Source organism: Capra hircus, chromosome 28, assembly GCF_001704415.2.
Source record: "Capra hircus breed San Clemente chromosome 28, ASM170441v1, whole genome shotgun sequence".
NCBI lineage: Eukaryota > Metazoa > Chordata > Mammalia > Artiodactyla > Bovidae > Capra > Capra hircus.
Genome location: NC_030835.1, coordinates 30,082,472 through 30,102,385, shown reverse-complemented (window position 1 = coordinate 30,102,385; position 19,914 = coordinate 30,082,472). Strand labels below are relative to the sequence as shown.

The following is a 19,914-nucleotide window of genomic DNA, read 5'->3' as shown; positions in this document are numbered from 1 at the left end:
CATTGCCAGGTACCAAAATAACCAAATAAAAGCCACATAGGGTCAACCGGTTTATACTGGCTACAGAACACTGTAATGGGTCCGGGGGACAGAATCACATCCTTGGGCCTACAGGACTGGTTAACCTAAGGTCATTCCAAGGGCAAGGGGAAGGTGTGGAACAGTCAGGGTGATGGAGGTTCGCTGAAACTCAGCATCACCTGTGGATGTTGACAACCCCAGTCCTCCATGGACGGCGCCTTTTTCATATGCCAGGCACTCAACTAAGCACTTTGCACCTGTCATCTCATGCCATCCTCTGGACAAGCCTATGACACAGGCACCTTTTTTTATAGGTAAGGAAGCAGAGACTTAGGGTTATTAAACCCTAGGAGATGAAGCCAAGATCTGGACCCAGGCAGTGTGGTCCGAATCAGTGCTTCTAACCATATCGTTGATTGCCTAGAAATACACAGGGAAAAGAAGCAATTGCCAGGCTTGGGAGTGACTCGACTCTCCTCTCAATAACCTGATAAAAGGCTCCAACAAATCTCAAATAGAGGCGCTGGGGAAAAAACATCATATCCACATTATATCCCGAAGGATGTCCAATGATAAAGTATAGGAAAAAAGATTCTGTTACAGCAAATGCTCACACAGTGTGATTCTATTTGGCTTATGGTTAAATATACAACTCCACTGAAGGTTAAGTAAAGTCAGTGAAGTAACAAGTCTCAAAGGTCTCAGATTCCTTTCACACTTCATTAGGTCTCTTGTGAAACCTTGCCCTAATGTCTGGACCAAAGCTGAGAAGATGGTCATCACATGGAAGAGATCAGGATTTTGTGAAGCATGTGTGTCCAATGTAAAAAGCTAAAAAGTCTAAAGGACAGAGAGAACTCCATTTTTCAAAGACTTAAAGAGCAGAATTCAACAGTTATAGTTTAATACTGTCAGAAAATGAGGGAGTCAGAAAACAGAGGAAGAGAACACATTGTTCAGTTGGATATGAGAAAAGGGTAAACTTAATCCGGTTTTGATAGAAGATTCTTAAGTGTGGAATAAGAAAATAAATCAGGACAATACTAAAATATACCCACAGGGTCTTGAATGAAACATTACTGTGAAAAAAGTTGAACTGTCTAGTTTTTTAATTGCGCTTGTTTCATTATTATTACCTTTGGGGGCAACATGATATGATGGATTGTGAAGCCGCAAGGCCTGGTTCTGCTACTCCCCAGGTATGGTCTCCAGCTAGCATAATTGTTCCAGGATTCAGTGTGCTCATCTGTGAAATGGACAACACACCCTTGCCTCCCAGGATTACTGGGAGTCTTATGTTAAGTGACATACTCTGAGCATTTAGTTCCAAACAGAAAATCAACATGGGTTGCGTCCTGTATTCTCTTCTTTCTTATAAGTTCTGTTTTCCTAAAAGAATCTCTTTTTAAGCATTTCTATTCCTAACTTAAAGTTTTGTTTGTTGGTAGAAACATAAAGCTGTGGAGGATTAAGAAAAACAGTCTACCTACACACAGATGAAATGTATATATAAGAAAATGAGAATAAACTATTAGTATATCATATGGAAAGATTATCTTATGCTAAGTTTGGTGTGTTAAAAAATAGAATCACATAATAAACAACAAGATCCTATTGTATAGGAGAGAAAACTATATTCAATATCCTGTGATAACCCATAATGGAACAGAATATGAAAAAGAATGTATATATATGTACAACTTAAACATTTTGCTGTACAGTAGAAATTAATACAACACTGTAAATCAGCTACACTTCATAAAATAAATTTTAAAAACAAATTAAAACTTTAAAAATAGAACCATATAAAATTTCACATAGGTATGCATCCATAATAAAAAAATCACTCATAATTACACTTACACATTGTAGTCAATCTATTAACTATATCAATCATGTTAAAAATCAAGAAGTTTTATGACAGTAGTATAGATTTTTGAAAAAAAAATTCCATTTTAATTTATGTGAATGTTTTATAAACCATAAAGTTCTAAATAACACATAATGTTGTTTTTATTGCAATGTCCTATTAGCTTCTAGAATAACTGGAAATGTCATCAAATTAAAATCACTCAATGTATTAAATTATAAAATTTTATTCACTGGAGTTCAATATGAAATTCACAAGTAAAGAAAAGGAAGTCATTTTTCTAAGAAGTTATAACAACATATATAATAGACAGGAAGTCAACAAAGATTACAAACAAAATTTTTAGAAGTCTTCCCACAATTTCATCTTCTAGACTTGTGGGGGTAGTAGTAGAAATTAATATCCAATTTTTACATGTCATATCCAAAATGCTTCTGCTTCCTAAGAAGTAAAGAGAAAATATCCTTAAATAAACACATTTGTAATCCTGATTTTTTAAACTCAATCTAATAATTTGCACAGTAAAGAAATAGTGATCAAGAAATGTCTTTCAGTCAGGACTTTGTACATTTTAGTAACCAATCAATGAACTAAAATATTTTTCTCCTTAATGAATTAATGAACTTTTACCCACTAATTTTGACCCATCTTGTGTCATAATCATTGAATTTTCTATTTGTCTATCTATTTTTTGGCTGAGCTGTGAAGCTTGTGGGAACCAAGGGGGAATCAAATCTGGGCTGCAGCAGTGAACGCAGAGAGTCCTAACCACAGGACCACTAGAGAATTCTCTTATCTTTCCTTCTTTTAAAAAAAAAAGGCAAAAATTTTTTTTAAAAAAAGCTCAAGAACTATCAGAATTACCACTCTCTTCCCAATGTTATAAATTATCAGTTTATTTTTGAAGTCTTTTCTGCAAAGTCACTTATAACCATTTTTATGGAACCAGTGAAATTGCTACTTTTCTAACCTACAGTTAGTATTACCAGGAAAGAAGAATTTGAAGTCATGCAAAAAGGCAGGTGATAAAATTTTTAAAAATTAAACAACAAAAGGTTTGTTTCATTTCCTTGATCTTTCCTCAAAATCCTCTTTCTTATATTTTGGTCACTTATTAAGACATTAAATATTTTCATTTCCACCACACTTCTGTGTTCAGATGGTAAAGAATCCCTCTGCAATGCCGGAGACCTGGATTTGATCCCTGGGTCAGGAAAATCCCCTGGAGGAGGGAACGGCAACCCACTCCAGTATTCTTGTCTGGAGAATCCCATGGACAGAGGAGCCTGGCGGGCTACAGTCCATGGGGTCGCAAAGAGCCAGATACTGCTGAGCAACTAACACTTACTTTTTGTGTTAATCAGGTTTTTTTTAAATATCTGGAATTTTTTAAGTATTATGGAATTGCAAAAGGTATTAATTTGTAGTCTGTTGAGCACACTGTTGGAATGTTTTACTGAATGCCTGTCAGGTAGGGAATTTAGAACCATTCCCAACTCCTTTTTCCAGGAATGTAAGGTCAAATGAGTTAAGTAATTTTCAAAGCCTTGTATCCAAGTCCCTTATATACACTTAACTTAAAACGAGCATCAGTACTTTTAAAAAGTGGCAAGATTGGGGTGGGAAAATATTTTCTGCTATTTTTTTTGCTCAAACCCAAAAAGGCAGGTAGAGTTTTAGGAGAGAACATGAAAGAGAAACAGGGAGATAAATGAGATGTATACAAATACCTTCTCCCTCTTGATTCATCTCTGTGATAACTAAAGGAGGGGATGATTTGCCCCAAATTTGGCACCAATCATTGGCAAAGTGGTGATGGTGGTGGTGGTGGTTTGTGACCACAGAGAGCCCATCAGGATCCTCTGTCCATGGAATTTCCCAGGCAAGAATGCTAGAGTGGGTTGCCATTTCCTTCTCCAGGGGATCTTCCCAACCCAGGGATGGAACCAGCATCTCCTGCATTGCAGGTGGATTCTTTACTGCTGAGCCACCAGGGAAGCCCGCATTGGCAAAGTAAACACCTAGAATTTCCCTTAAGTTCAACAATTCCTTGGGAATTGTTTGGGAAACAAGGGTAAGAATAACATATGAATTTGCAAAGTGATTTTCCTTGCCTCGTATTTCCTCCACCTCCAGCTTGTGTTTCTTCAGTCTGTACTCCGAGGGGTACCTTCAATTTTATCCAATTACAGTAGGAGAGAGACAGAATAGGAAGCAAGGGAAAGACCAGATGAGTGATGGGGATTGGAGAGTGCACAGAAACCCACTTCTCACCTGATTTAATCCGGGTAGTGGTAGATAATGCTGCGCCTCGGTTTTCTCTCTGGCTGCTCTTCCTAGGACAAAGTGCATTCAGAACAGGTGGTCTCTTAGCAACCTTGGTTCCTGTGTCAAAGCACATTAAAAGCCTTTATTGAACGGTGAGGCAGTCTGTGAAGTGGGCAGTCAGGGAGCCTGCGTGGAAAACTCTCAAAGAAGTTGGGAAAAGGTGATATGTTGATTTTGGTGGATTACAGAAACTACAGCTAAAAACTACAGCTAAAAACTGTAGCTAAAAACTACACCTTTCACAGAAAAGTTAAACAGAATTCTAGAATTTTCCTGACAGGGCAAACATTTACCACTCTTTTAAAACAATAGTTCTCAGGGGGTGGGGGGAACAGAAGAGATGTTCTTTAAGGGTTACATATGTGCCACTGATAGACAAATAAGTTCCAGAGCGGTAATATACAGTACAGTGAGCATAGTCGTAAAAGTGTATTATATACATTAAACTTGCTGAGACTAGATATTAATTGCTTTCAGCACAGAAGAAATGACGATCATGTGACATGCAGAGGTGTTAGCTAACGCGACCATGGCAGTCATATTATAATACAAACATATCAAATCGGTACACTGTACACCTTAAACTTACACAACGTCTGTGTCAAATATAAATTAAATTTTGAAAGTTCCTAAAATTATTTTTTAAATATATGTTTCATTATCTTCCATAGTACAACAAACAAAAATTGTCTTTCTGCATAAGAGGCAATACCTCATGGGATTTTATATCTGCTATAAATTTTATAAGTTTTAAGATTGTGTATCACTTTTACAAACAAATTAGAAAGTGGAGGAGTGAATTTATTTGCAGAGACCAGGCTGTAAAATTCAGACAAAACTGAAAAATTATTTATCCAATAAAATGATGATTATTACAACTATGAAATAATAGAAACATTACTTAGAAAATCATGTTGAAATATTTAAGTATGATGAAAACCAATACTTTAGGACCAGTCATTACACTCCTGGGTATATACCTGAAATACAAGCATAGATATCCACACCAGGACACACATTCAAACTTGATTTGTAATATACTGAAGCAACTTAGCAAAAGCAGCAGCAGCAACTTAAAAACAAACCAAATGCCTATTAGTAGATAGATAAATCCATATAATGGAATATTATACAATAATGAAAATTAAGTTACAGCTACATGAAAAAACAGTGGTGAATTTTACAAACATAATATCGAGTTTTTAAAAAGCAAGACACAAAAGAAAACACATGGTAAATACATTTATGTAAAGCAGGAAAACAATTAAAGCTGCATGATTTAGGAGTACATAATATGGGTAGCAATGGTGTAGGTGATTAATTGATCAAGTAAAGCAAAGGACGGACTACCATAAACTCAGGATAGTGGTGGTGTTAAGGGAAGGGGTGGAGAGCTTCCAGAAGTATTTCATTTCCTTCTTTCTTTTCTTTAAAATTTGGCCCTGCCATGTGCCATGCAAGGATCTTAGCTCTCCCCACAGTGGAAGCACTGAGTCTGAGTCCTCGTCACTGGACCACTGGGGAAATCTCTTTTATTTAAAAATTTGTCACTTTCTGTCCTTGGTGGTGGTTATGTTAATAATCAGTTTTTAATTACTTCCTAAACTTTTGAACTGTGGTGCTGGGAAGACTCTTGCGAGTCCCTTGGACTGCAAGGAGATCCAACCAGTCCATCCTAAAGGAGACCATTCCTCGTTGTTCACTGGAAGGACTGATGCCGAGGCTGAAACTCCAATACTTTGGCCACCTCATGCAAAGAGTTGACCCATTGGAAAAGATCCTGATGCTGGGAGGGATTGGGGGCAGGAGGAGAAGGGGACGACAGAGGATGAGATGGCTGGATGGCATCACTGACTCGATGGATGTTAGTCTGAGTGAACTCCAGGAGTTGGTGATGGACAGGGAGGCCTGGCGTGCTGCGATTCATGGGGTCGCAAAGAGTCGGACATGATGGAGCAACTGAACTAAACTGAACTGAAACTGCACATAGAAATTTTATAGGCCTTTCTCTAGGTATGTAGGACTTCACAATTGAAATATTCTTTAAAAAGTCAGAGAATTCTCTACAAATGTCAATAATGACTGTAGTTGTTGAGTTTGGATGAAGGACTATACATGATTTTTTTCCCCTTGTTTCTTTCATTTCTCATATTTTCATGTAAAGGATGTTGCTTATGAAACTTCAGAACACTAAAGAAAATAGTTGTCTAGCTCCCTGTCCTCCTTCTTGTCCATCTGTTTAATAAAAGTAATGACTATATCTTTGTCAAACAAATCATTTTAACAAATATGAACTCGGGAAAATTAAATGTATCAGTGAGAGATCTGAATGAAAATATGTAACCTACACTTTATCCAATAAATTACACATTTTCATTAAAATGTTTCACTGACCCATTCCATTTTTCTTGAGTTTATATTAAATCTCTTTGGCTAAAGAATATGTTCTTGCTTCAGTCCAAAATGATCATGAAAAACAGGAATGTGGGTGGTTCCTGTCTGGGTCTTCTCCTTAATGTTAGATCTGTTTCTAGAACTAAATCGCTGGAAGCACTTGCATCTGTACCACAAGTTTACTAGCACACTCAGATTTTACTGGGGATTAAATGATGCTTGATTCACATTTTGCCTAATTAGTCCTTGCTATGCTCTGGGGTCACACAGAGTCAGACACGACTGAAGCGACTTAGCAGCAGCAGCAGCAGCATGCTAGAAGCTTGGTAATCATGTGTTTTTTCTCTTAGGAACATTCTTTTGGAGGAATGGCTATTTCACAGCAGCATTTTCAGAAAAAAAGATGATTTGTAGTGTTTTTTATTGGATAAAACATGCACTGAATAAACAGATTTCAAAAATAAGTTGATTAATTTTAAACAAGTTAGCACACTTCTTGAAGTGTAATAGAATGTATTCAGTGGAATTGTCTTATTTTGAATACAACATTTAAAAATCCTAGCTAAAATAACATTAACTCCAATTTCTGATATAAGACATCCTAGGTTATTTGGGGCCTAACATATTTCATGTTGAAATTTCAGATGGCTGCAAATAATTGCCCCTATCTTTTGAATGTCTCTTTATACCTTTCTTTCCCCTATTTCCAAAAGGCAATGAGAAACAATCTATTTTGTAGAAATTAATATCTAGAAAGTTATACTGAAAGTAGTATGAATAATCTCTTAACTAGTTTTCAAAACTTGTCTTTATTATATTCTCTTTAGACTCCACCAAGAGTCCAAATAATCTAACCCAAATTAATCTGTTTATTGAATGGTTGAACAGTGGTATCCCACAAAGAAAGTTAGACAAATGCCTAGTAGTCGTCACTTTTGGTCTCTGGGGGTTGAATTTCATTGCATTCTCTGTTTTTTACCCTGCCATCAGCTTGTAGGTACTAGCCTTTCAAATCTCCACAATCTTGTAGATTGTAGAGACTCCAGGGACCCCAAGAAGAGTGCATTTGCCAAATGGCTTGGTCCCCTAGGAAAATCAAAACAATGAAAATGAACCAGTAAAACCCCCTCTATTACATAAACTTATTACTTGTCCTAAGACTTTACCCATTTCTCAATCTCTCCCAACCTCTACTATTTCCGCTTATTAGGCGCGGAGTCTTGGTCAAGACAAAGAAGAGAACATACTTTGCAAAGTCTGTTTTTCAATCAGAAGAAAAACACTTTTCATTGGATTCAAGATTGTAGTCTTAAACACATGAGTCACATTTCAAAAATATTTTCTGTTTTGATAAGAATTTGCTAATCCTACTTGTTTCCATCAATATCTAATGGTCAAGATAACATTCACAGAAGTTCCCTAGAGACACAAATAGAAAAATGAGACACAATTGAAACCTGTCCACTCTTGCTTAACAAGTCACTTAAAGAGGCTCAGACAGTAAGGAATCTGCCTGCAATGCAGGAGACCTGGGTTCAATCCTTGGATTGAGAACAATCCCCTGGAGAAGGAAACTGCTAGCCACTCCGGGATTCTTACCTGGAGAGTCCCATGGACAGAGGAGCCTGGCAGGCTACAGTCCATAAGGTCACGAAGAGTTGGATAGGACTGAGCAACTACCTGTTTCACTTTCACTTTTAAGTAAAGTATAATAATGGCCATTTATCATGGGTCTAGTATGTGCAGGTTGTGATTAGACACTACTGGGGCATGGAGCAAACTGCCCAAGTTTCGAAGCTACAGCCTTGACACGAGTAACCTAGAACTTTAGCCCCGAGATGCCACTCGGTTTCAACTACGTGGATTTATTAATGTTTTCAAATGAAATGGACCAAAATGGAAATATCCACATGTAATTACCAACAGCCATTCTTTCTCTTTAGTCCTGACTCCTCTCCGTATATGTGAATTGCTGGGTGAACAAAGGGATGGATAGTCTTGCAGTTACCCCTCTGGGCCTGATAACCCTGAATTTTCTGGAATACTTTTACAACAGCCAGTTTTATTCACATCAAAACCATCTTCTTTTTATAAATGGATCTTTCACAGGCCACTACTACAAGCTTACTATCTAGCAACCTGATTAGCTGAAAGTTCAGAGTTTTTTTAACCTGTTTTTTATGAGCTTTTACTCTCTGCAATTTTATTCTCTTCTATTATTAGTTTTGTTATTGACCCACTGATCATCTTATGACTGACAAGTTTGTCCCCTTGATCTTTTTTTTTTTGGCTGTGCCAGCAGCTTGTGGGATCTTAGTTTCTCAATCAGGGATTGAACCTATGTCCCCTGCAGTGGAAGCAAGAAATCTTAACCACTGGCCCACCAGGGAATTTCTCCTCTTGATCTTATTAACATTAGCTGGATGGAGAAGTAACAAGAATGCTTCCAGGACTTGGTAGTTGAGAGATGGGTCAGGAATAAGACTGGTGGTATTTGACTTGGATCTGCCATTTACTATGAGACCCTGGGCAAGTCATGTTAACTCTCTGTGCCTCTGTTTGTTAGCACTTCTATAAAATGGGGATGATAATAACTGTGTGTGCATGTATGTGTGTGCGCATGCTCCGTTGTGCTCTTTGTGATCCCATGGACTGTATCCCACAATGCTCCTCGGTCCATGGAATTTTCCAGGCAAGAATACTGGAGTGAGTTGCCATTTCCTACTTTGAGGGAATCTTCCTGAACCAGGGATCGAACCCGAGTCTCTTGTGTCTCCTACATTGGGAGGCGATTCTTTAATACTGTGCCACCTGGAAGCCCAATAATGACAGTAGCCACTTCTTAGGGTAGTTTGGAGAAGGCAATGGCACCCCACTCCAGTACTCTTGCCTGGAAAATCCCATGGATGGAGGAGCCTGGTAGGCTGCAGTCCATGGGGTTGCCAAGAGTCGGACACGACTGAGCAACTTCACTTTCACTTTTCACTTTCATGCATTGGAGAAGGAAATGGCAACCCACTTCAGTGTTCTTGCCTGGAGAATCCCAGGGATGGGGCGAGCCTGGTGGGCTGCCATCTCTGGGGTCACACAGAGTCAGACACAACTGAAGCGACTTAGCAGCAGCAGCACGGCAGTGTGAGAATTAAATAAGATAATACTGTGCCTAGCAAGTAAACACTTAATAAGCAAGGGTAACTATCATTATCAATTGTACTCTACCATATTACCTCCTAGATGGTACCCCTTGAATGAATCAGTTTTCTCAGTTTCTCTTTAGGTATCCAAACATACAAAATTGTCACACACCTACTCATCCTTTGAAGCCCAACATATCTCCTCTGTGATCCTTCCTGATGTCCTCGGGCAGAATTTAGTGTCCACTTATCTGTAATGTATTGAAACTCACTACAGTGTATAATGGTTATTTTTTGCATGCAACCCCCATGGGCAGTTGCTGTCTTCCTAGAAAGTGGGGATGGACTTATCCATCCTGAATCCCACTGCATCATGGTATTTGATGTTAATCATTTTTAACAATATTGATTTACTAATTGCACATCAAACAGAAGCTTTCTTGGAAGGCTGAAAGTTCATTTTGCCCAAAAGACAACTACAATAAGAAAAACACATATAGTAAGTCTACTTTTACCACCAAAATTTCAAAAATAAAATCCCAATGTTGGGTAGTTTCAATTTTGTCTCCAGAAAATGTCTCTCTCCCACAAAATTTATGTTTAATGAAATTTATCTTTTAGAAACCTGAGAAATCATATAGGAATCATGCCTTGTTGATGTTTTTTCTTTTGGCCTGTAATTATGTGACCTAGTCAAATGTTGGAAGAGAACAAAACTTTTGTACCAGCCTACAGGGTTTCATGATGGAAATGTCCTGTTGGGAGGGTTACTATTTCTCCAGCATAATGGTGATTTATCTCCTTAAGATTCCAGAAACAGATGACAGCCTGGTAGGATAGGAGACATCAACTCCTTAATTTTGAGTCTTTCAGAAGTTAACTAAAAAATCGGGCATATTCAATAGTTAAAAGGATTCTGTGCATTCTGTAAGTTTCCAAAATAGAGTTCAAGGTGCATTTTCTGAATTAATTATGTGAGGAATTATATGAGGAAGAGGATTTAACAGATATCTGAGAAATTAACTCATCAATAATATGAGCATTGTACAGAGAAAGCTTGAATGAGAATAACAATAAATGGCATATGGTTTTACACCGGTGATTATGAGCATGATTGTTAAACCTTGTTTCCTGGTTAAAATATGATTTCAAGGAGACCTTTCTCTCTCTAGCTAAGAAAAACAACTGTAGTGAAAAAATCTCAACTATGACAGAAATGTTAGCACTGGCAGAGAAATTTGAGATTTCTTCCAGCTTCTCATTTGACAAGCGAGGCCCAGAGAAGTACAGTAACTTGTCTGAGGTCACATAGTTACTTTTCTTCTGAGCAGCCATATTAATTGCCTCAGCAAGTTTTTGATACATTTATGATAAATTGGATTCTGCATTTCACCACACTTGGCTATTTGAAGATATTCTACCTTCAACACCTCCCAACTGCTTTGATTCAGGCCAAGGGAGGGCCAATGTCCAGGAAAAGATAAGCCACAAGGAGAACTTGGAAACTTAGGAGGTAAGACTTGCCAGAATTGACAAAGTGGACTTTGCTTGGAGACAGAAACACGTGCTCTGTCACAGAGATGGGGGTCAGAAAGGTTGTGAAGCTGGATGGAACTGGTTTGAGATCCTGGTTCTGGCTGGTATTAGCACGATAGCCATTGACCAGACCTCACCTGCTATCTCATCTGGAGATAGACATAACCAGTCTTGCATGGGATTGAAAGGATTTTATTGATAACTATAGTTAAGAAGGGCCTGCACATATTCTGATTTTAATCTCATAAAGCCACGTGAGGTGAGTGCTAATGCTTCTATTTCCTTAGTTGGAGAGACTGATGACCTGAAACCTCAGGGAGCTATTTGAGATCACACTCCTGGGGATGACCCGGGATTTGAATGGAAGTCAGTTTGGCTTCAAAGCCTTAGCCACTGCAGCATCTCAGGAGTGGTCAAAAGAAAAAGGTGAGCTAAGAGCCCAGCATGTTGCCTGGCAACAGATAAAATAATGGTTGATATGATGAAGCTTGGGAGTCAAAAAGGTGGACACTTCCTGCAGTCCGACAATGATGGAGGGAGGTGAGGGACTCAGATGGACTTCAGAGATGGCAGGCCCCAGGAAGCTGAGACAGACATGCAGACAAGTGGGCCAGAGGGCACTGTCTGGCCTGGCAGAGCCCCATGAGGGTCCACCTGACCCCTAGAAGTGTAGAGAGGGTCCCAGACCTCTGTGGAATCCCTCTGCTCTCCTCCTCTTTGACTGTAGTTCTCATGCTTTCTCTCCATGTCAACATCTGTCCAATCTGGGCTTTCCCAAGCCATATATGACCATGCCTCAAGAAGGCAATGGCACCCCACTCCAGTACTCCTGCCTGGAAAACCCCATGGATGGAGGAGCCTGGTAGGCTGCAGTCCATGGGGTCATTGAGGGTCAGACACGACTGAGTGACTTCACTTTCACTTTTCACTTTCATGCATTGAAGAAGGAAATGGCAACCCACTTCAGTACTCCTGCCTGGAGAATCCCAGGGCCGGGGGAACCTGGTGGGCTGCCGTCTACGGGGTCACACAGAGTCAGATACGACTGAAGTGACTTAGCAGCAATAGCAGAACATTTTTAAAAAACATTAATTAGTTAATTGTTTTGGCCATGTGCACAGCATGTGGCAGGGCTTCCCAGGTAGCTCAGTGGTAAATAATCTGCCTCCCAATGCAGGAGACGCAGGAGACTCCAGGTTAAGAAGCTCCCCTGGAGGAGGAAAGGGCAACCCACTCCAGTACTCTTGCCTGGGAAATCTCATGGACAGAGGAGCCTGGTGTGCTACAGTCCAAGGGGTTGCAAAGTCAGACACGACTGAGTGAGCACACAGGCACACACAGCATGTGGGATCTCAGTTCCTTGACCAGGGAGGACCCTGTATTCCCTGCGTTGGAAGTGAGGAGGCTTAACTCCTGGAGCACCAGAGAAGTCCCTTGCCTCACACATTTGAGTAAATATTCCAGCCCTAAAATGAACAGTTTTTCTACCTATGAATAAACATCTCTTCTTAATCATCCAGTACCAAGACTCCTGAAGGCTGAAATTTTCCGAGACCCTGTTCCTAAACCAAATAGGAGATTGCATTGCCCCTAAGAAGACATAAATTACTCAGTTACAGGCACTTAACATTAAGAAAGATTCTGGAACTAAAACAATCAAAATGTTTTCAACCTTCTCCCTGCCAAGTTCCCCAACCCTTGCCAGGAATCACAGCTGTAGTGCAGTCTTATGAGGCCAGACGAACTGTCCAGAGTTGTGGCGAGGACCAGACCTACAAAGCTTCCTTGCGGAGCCCCACAGGGCAGTGCCACATGATGCCTTCCATGGTGTGGTGAAGCAGGAGTGGAGCTGAGGCCAGGTGTTTATTTGTTGGCTTTGGGGGTTTTATCTGCAGAGCTCTCATATCGAAACAAGTGTCCTCCCAGGTTTGGCGAGTGGAGGGGAGGTCTCTGGACCTGTTTGACTTCTTAAAAGCATTCGGGAAAACCTTTTAAACTACTTTCTTGGCCTGCAACACACACTCCTTTGCCTAAATTCATTGCTAGCAGTTTTGTCTTTTTAATCTAATATTTCATTTCTGAAACCAGCTAAGTGTTATTTGGAGTCAAGTTAAGCTGAGAAGGCAGATGGCCAGGTTGGAGAACAGAATTTCAGGTTCAATGAAAGACTGTAACTTCTTCTAAGGTCAAATTAAATTCCTAGCATTTAGCACAGGGCTGGGGCTTCCCTGATAGCTCGGTTGGTAAAGAATCCACCTACAGTGCAGGAGACACCGGTTCTATTCTTGGGTTGGGAAGATCTGCTGGAGAAGGGATAGGCTACCCACTCCAGTATTCTTGGGCTTCTCTTGTGGCTCAGCTGGTAAAGAATCCGCCTGCAATGAGGGAGACCTGGGTTCGATCCCTGGGTTGGGAAGATTCCCTGGAGAAGGAAAAGGCTACACATACCAGTATTCTAGCCTGGAGAATTCCATGAACTGTATAGTCCATGGAGTCGCAAAGAGTTGGACACAACTGAGCAACTTTCGTGAGCCGGCTCACCCTTATGGCAGAAAGTGAAGAGGAGCTAAAAAGCCTCTTGATGAAACCGAAAGAGTGAAAAAGTTGGCTTAAACCTCAACATTCAGAAAACGAAGATCATGGCATCTGGTCCCATCACTTCATGGGAAATAGATGGGGAAACAGTGGAAACAGTGTCAGACTTTATTTTTCTGGGCTCCAAGATCACTGCAGATGGTGACTGCAGCCATGAAGTTAAAAGACGCTTACTCCTTGGAAGAAAAGTTATGATCAACCTAGATAGTATATTCAAAAGCAGAGATATTACTTTACCGACCAAGGTCCGTCTAGTCAAGGCTATGGTTTTTCCTGTGGTCATGTATGGATGTGAGAGTTGGACTGTGAAGAAGGCTGAGCGCCGAAGAATTGATGTTTTTGAACTGTGGTGTTGGAGAAGACTCTTGAGAGTCCCTTGGACTGCAAGGAGATCCAACCAGTCCATTCTGAAGGAGATCAGCCCTGGGATTTCTTTGGAAGGAATGATGCTAAAGCTGAAGCTCCAGTACTTTGGCCACCTCATGTGAAGAGTTGACTCATTGGAAAAGACCCTGATGCTGGGAGGGATTGGGGGCAGGAGGAGAAGGGGACAACAGAGGATGAGATGGCTGGATGGCATCACGGACTCAATGGACGTGAGTCTGAGTGAACTCCGGGAGATGGTGATGGACAGGAGGCCTGGTATGCTGCGATTCATGGGGTCGCAAAGAGTCGGACACGACTGAGCGACTGAACTGAATTGAACTGAACTGAGCAACTTTCACTTTCACTTTCACTTTGGAACAAAACAGGTACTCCAAAAAAAAAAAAAACTGGGGTGGGGAGGATGAGATTCAACTATATGGTAAGTTTTTCTGTGCCTCCCAAGCTTGTTGCATAGAAGGTGAACCCAGGGAGGAACACTGAAAACCAATGAGCCATTTGCTAAGAATGCACAGCTCTCCAAGTTGAGGTCTGATGATAGTACCCATCCTCAGTGAGTAAGTTTTGGGAATGATGGCCCTGTGGAATGCCTGCCCACTGTTTCACCTCTCATGCACCATGGATCAAAGCCATTCTGACTTATATCAGTTACTCATGAAATGACTTCTCTCTCCTACCTTATTCTGAGTTTACTGACCCTTGGAGAAGGAAATGGCAACCCACTCCAGTACTCTTGCTTGGAGAATCCCATGGAGGGAGGAGCCTGGTAGGCTACAGTCCATGGGGTCGCAAAGAGTCGGACATGACTGAGCGACTTCACTTTCACTTTCACTTTGCTAATCTAGCACTGTGTATTCACACAGTGGGAATGAAATAACCATTTGCAGAATGAAAGCTTGCAGTGGAAAACAAAAATCTCATCCTGTCTCCTGAGCATACAGGGTAACACTTTGGGAAGTAGGTATTCTCTGAAACAACCCTCCTTTCTGTCTCATCCAGACACAGAATTGGAGCTAGGAAGCGGAGTAACAAGTCTTTCAGAAGCTCAGAAGCATGGAACCAAAAGAAAAATTTCAGAATGCTGATTATAGAAGAGCAGAAAAGTTTATTACAATAATAGCTTGTGCTTTGAATTTGTTTTGCGTTTCCCCAGCACTGTTGATCTTGTTGTAGTTGTTTAGTCACCGAGTCATGTCCAACTCTTTGCAACCCCATGCATTGCAGCATGCCAGGCTTCCTCATCCTTCACTATCTCTGGCAGTTTAGCCATAGCCTAATGTCCTGAACTGCTTACCATACGGCATCCTCCAATGGCCCCATCCTCAGCATTCCCATGGCTGATACGATCCTAAGGATGAAGTTACTAAAAGCACTAAAAGCCAATTATTGTCTCTACAGTTTAAACTTTCCCATCAAAGACCATGTTGGAGGTTCTAGGTTAAGAAGAGTCAAGAAAAAATTCAAATGAGGGACTTCATCGATAATGCTCCCATACTCGGCCACTTAGAAACATGGTGAGTCAAACCCACCACCTTATCAAGGAGGTTATAACTCTCATCTCATAAACAAGGAAACTGAGGCTCAGAGAGGGTGAGTACTTGTTTAAGGTCGCACAGCTTGTTGAGCCAGGCCTCAGTGCCAAGCCAGCATCTCCCTCCTTCTAGTTCCCTGTGATGCCTCTGTTATTTAGAAGCCTGATGCACATGTTCAAGAGGACTGAACCTACCTAACTAAAGCAGAAAAATCTCTTAGTCTGTAATCCTGAGGAGGGACTGGAGTGTCAGCTTTCATCTTTTCTGAGAGGGCTGGGCAGGGCCCCAGCTTCAGGGTCTTCCTTTTCCAGACCGTAAACACAGTGACCTACTTTGCAGGACTCTCAGAAACAACCATTATTTCAAAAGGAAAAAAAAAAAAAAAAAAAGGCCGCAAGGACAAAGCCTTTGGCTAAACACTCAAGGTGGCAATAAATTCAAGCAACAGGACAGATGCCCTCTCTCTGCAGCAAACCTCAAACGTGGAAAAATAACAGACAAGGCCCAAGTGTCCAGTCCAATATTCCCCTGCAGACACTTTCCATACGTGAAATTTCTCTTTGAAATCACTGAAATCCTCTCTTTGGGGAGGGAACACAGAAAGACAGAAATACTGTTAATAATAATATTATAAAATAATTAATAATAAATATTAATATCTGGCATGACCACAAGGCTGGGTCACGCTTTGAGATCATATTAACCCCTTGCTTCTCCTTCTGGCTTTATTAAGCTAGAAGGAAATGGAGGGGATAGAACTCTAATTCATATTAGATAATATAACCAACCTTATAAAAACTGGGAAGACATTGAAAGACAGGGAGAGAAAACAGGTTTCCAGGGTCTTTGAGCTTCCTGTATTCCCCTACCAGAAGCAAGCAAGACTTCTGCTAAACTTTCCTTTTGTCAACATTTTAAAAGGCCACTAAAAAACAACCAAAACTTACTGTTTAGGGGTTTGATAAGCGAAGTCCAAAGTCAAGGAGATGATCTCTCTCTTTTGTGAAAAACACCATCTGCTCCTAGGTGGCTCAGGAGACTCGCTGGGCTGTTATTAATAACTGGCTTAGCGCTTTCCTGAGAAACATGAGCCAGGCTGTCACGGGAGGAGGCAAGTGGGGAGGAACAGACAGACACAGGTGGGGTGGGTAAATGATGACAAAAACACCCTTAGGCCCACAGAGGAGTGCAAATAACCCGTGAGTAAGGGGTGGGCCCCTCCACATCAGTATTGATCGTGAGGTGCTAAAGTTCATGTCAGAGGTGCCAAAAGTTCAACATCAACTAACCAAACACTGGCTACTATCTTACGCTATTGGAAAACGTCATGACTCAAGCAATGTCAAGCTTTCCTTTGTTCTTCTGAGCAATTCTTTTCCATGGATATTAATATCTGAATATCTTCTCAAACTACACATTTTTGCTTTATGTTGAATTTCTTGTTTTTCAAATACATAAACAAATAGATTTTTAAATGCACATTATCAATTTGTTAAGGTTTGTTTTCTCGTGAGCGTATCAGTCTCTCTCCAACAAATAATTCCAAAACCTTTCCTGGCAAAGGGAGGGGTGCACTGTGACAGCATCATAATAAAGGGAAACCTGTAGAATTCAAATTCAAAGAATGGAAATAGTCGTGACCTGGCTACTGGTTTACAGCAGGTCTTCCCTTTTGAAAAACTATCAACTATTTCCCAAAAATCTAAGTCTATGCCTCCCTTCCCCTAACCACTGACACCAAATTGTTCAGACCAAGAACTAACTACCTGTCTTCTAACTTACATGATCTAACTTACATTGGTTCTGTATCTGTCTAAAGTGTTAAAAGAAAACTGAGGATCACACAAAAGTTATTAGATTATATAAAGATACAGAATTAAAGGGAACAAACGCTCATCAAATGTTCAATTTGTAAGGATCCAGCTGCCACCCGGTTCAGGCCTGGTAAATATTCTTTTTTCAAACTCAACTGGGGCTTCTCCTCTCCAGCCAGGCCCCTGACATTTGACCCACCTTCAACCTGAATCAGCATATTCAGAACAACCCTTCCTTAGTCATCCTACCCCAGCCCAAAAGCTGACCATGAACGTGGACCTTCCCTGATCAATGGGCCAGACATCAACTTGTTCACCCCATAGACAACATCCAGCTCCTTCCGGTCTTGTTTACCCTCCTTTGGGGAAAAAGTGGAAGCAGTGACAAACTTTATTTTCTTGGGGTCCAAAATCACTATGGATGGTGACTGCAGCCATAAAATTTAAAAACACTTGTTCCTTGGAAGAAAAACTATGTTAAACCAAGACAGTGTATTAAAAAGCAGAGATATCACTTTGCTGACAAAGGTCTGTATAGTAAGAGCTATGGTTTTTCTAGTAGTCATGTACAGATGTGAGAGCTGAACCATAAAGAAGGCTGAGCGTTGAAGAATTGATGCTTTTGAATTGTGGTGCTGGAGAAGACTCCTGAGAGTTCCTTGAACAGCAGGAGATCAAACCAGTCAATCTGGTTTGGTTCATGGACGGACTGATGATGCTGAAGCTGAAGCTCCAATACTTTGGCCACCTGAAGTGAAGAGCGGACTCATTGGAAAAGACTCTAATGCTGGGAAAGACTGAGGGCAGGAGGAGAAGGGGGCAGTAGAGGATGAAAGAGTTAGATAGCATGGAGATAAATTTGCGCAAACTCTGGGAGATAGTGAAGGACAGAGAAGCCTGATGTGCTGCAGTCCATGGGGTCACAGAGTCAGACATGACTTATTGACTGAACAACAAACTACAAAATTAAAAAAAAGCCATTTTCCACCTGACCTTTGAGATGCTTGCAATCTTGTGGTCAATGTGTTATTTTGCAGTGGGCCCCTTCCCCATATTATAAGCCTTTTCTCTTTTTTGAGTATTTTTTGAAGTTGTGGTAAAAGGCACATATCGTAAACATTAGCACCCTAAACATTTTTAAGTGTGTGGTTTGGTCATGTTAAGTACGCCCACTTTATTGTGCTACAGATCTCCAGAACTTTTTCATCTTGCGAAACTGAAACTCTCATCCCCATCAGAGAGCCACTGTCTACTGCCGGCCTTTCCTCCCACCTCTGGCAACCACTTACAATAGTCCTTTCAAATACTCCCCCTTACCTAAATCTGGATTTGTCTTGGACAGTTTGCTGGTGCCATGTCTCAGACTGAATGCCAGCCCTCCCGTGGGCCAGGCCGTCTTCACCTAGGTTTTCCCGTTGGCTTCTCTGACCCTCTGTGTCCTGGGGATCTGGGATGTTCATTCGGGGCTTTGGCCGGCCGTCTCACGTGACATGCTGAGTTACAGTGACTCTTCCAGGCAAGGTGACTTTCCTCTGGCTCTTCTGCGAGGCCCCTCCTATTTCTCTTTGGTTCCTCTTGTGAGATTTTTCCAGGAAGTTCTTCAGCTCCTCAACTGAGGATTGAATGAAGGAGGATTCTTTGCACTGGGACAGTGTGGGAAGCATCAGAGCAGTAACACAAGAGGGGGATGATCTTTCCTGTCTTTTTTTTTTCCCCCCTTTTTTTCCCTCCCCCCCTTTTTCCCCCCCTTTTTTTTTCCTGTCTTTTTTAAGGTCTTCATGTCTGAAGTGATTATCTAATCCCATGGGTTACTAACTGGATGAGTTTCCTAGGGTTGTCCTGACAAAATGCCATAAACTGTGTGGCTTTGAACAACAGAAAGTTGTTGTCTCAGAGTTCTGGAGGCTAGAATCTGAAACTGAGGTGTCGGCAGGGCCACCCTCCTTCTGCAGGTTCTAAGGGATGATTGTTTTCTTGTCTGGTCCTGGAGCTCAGTGACTGCCTGCAGTCCTTGGCACGTCCTGGTTTACGCTAGATGATCTACATACGTCATTTATTCTCCTTCTTTTTAATTTCCCTGTAAACCGCCTCAAATAGCTATTTTTTTAAAATAATTTTATTGATTGATTGATTGATTTCTGGCTGTGCCGGGTCTCCATTGCTGTGCGGGCTTTTCCCTAGTTGTGGAGAGTGGGAGCTACTCTCCAGCTGTAGTGCAGGGACTTCTCACTGTGGCGGCTTCTCCTGTTGCACAGCACGGGTTCTAGGGCACATGGGCTTCAGTAGATGCAGCACATGGGCTCAGC

General features: G+C 41.0%; 1 protein-coding gene across 1 annotated transcript; it reads right to left on the bottom strand.

The window, feature by feature from the left end:
• MRLN (myoregulin) lies at positions 2,102–16,906 on the bottom strand. Its single transcript, XM_013975554.2, has 3 exons — positions 16,742–16,906; positions 4,166–4,276; positions 2,102–2,332 (listed from the first exon to the last, which is right to left on the bottom strand). Exon 3 carries the CDS (start codon positions 2,310–2,312, stop codon positions 2,172–2,174), a length of 141 nt encoding a protein of 46 aa, XP_013831008.1. The 5' UTR covers positions 2,313–2,332; positions 4,166–4,276; positions 16,742–16,906; the 3' UTR covers positions 2,102–2,171.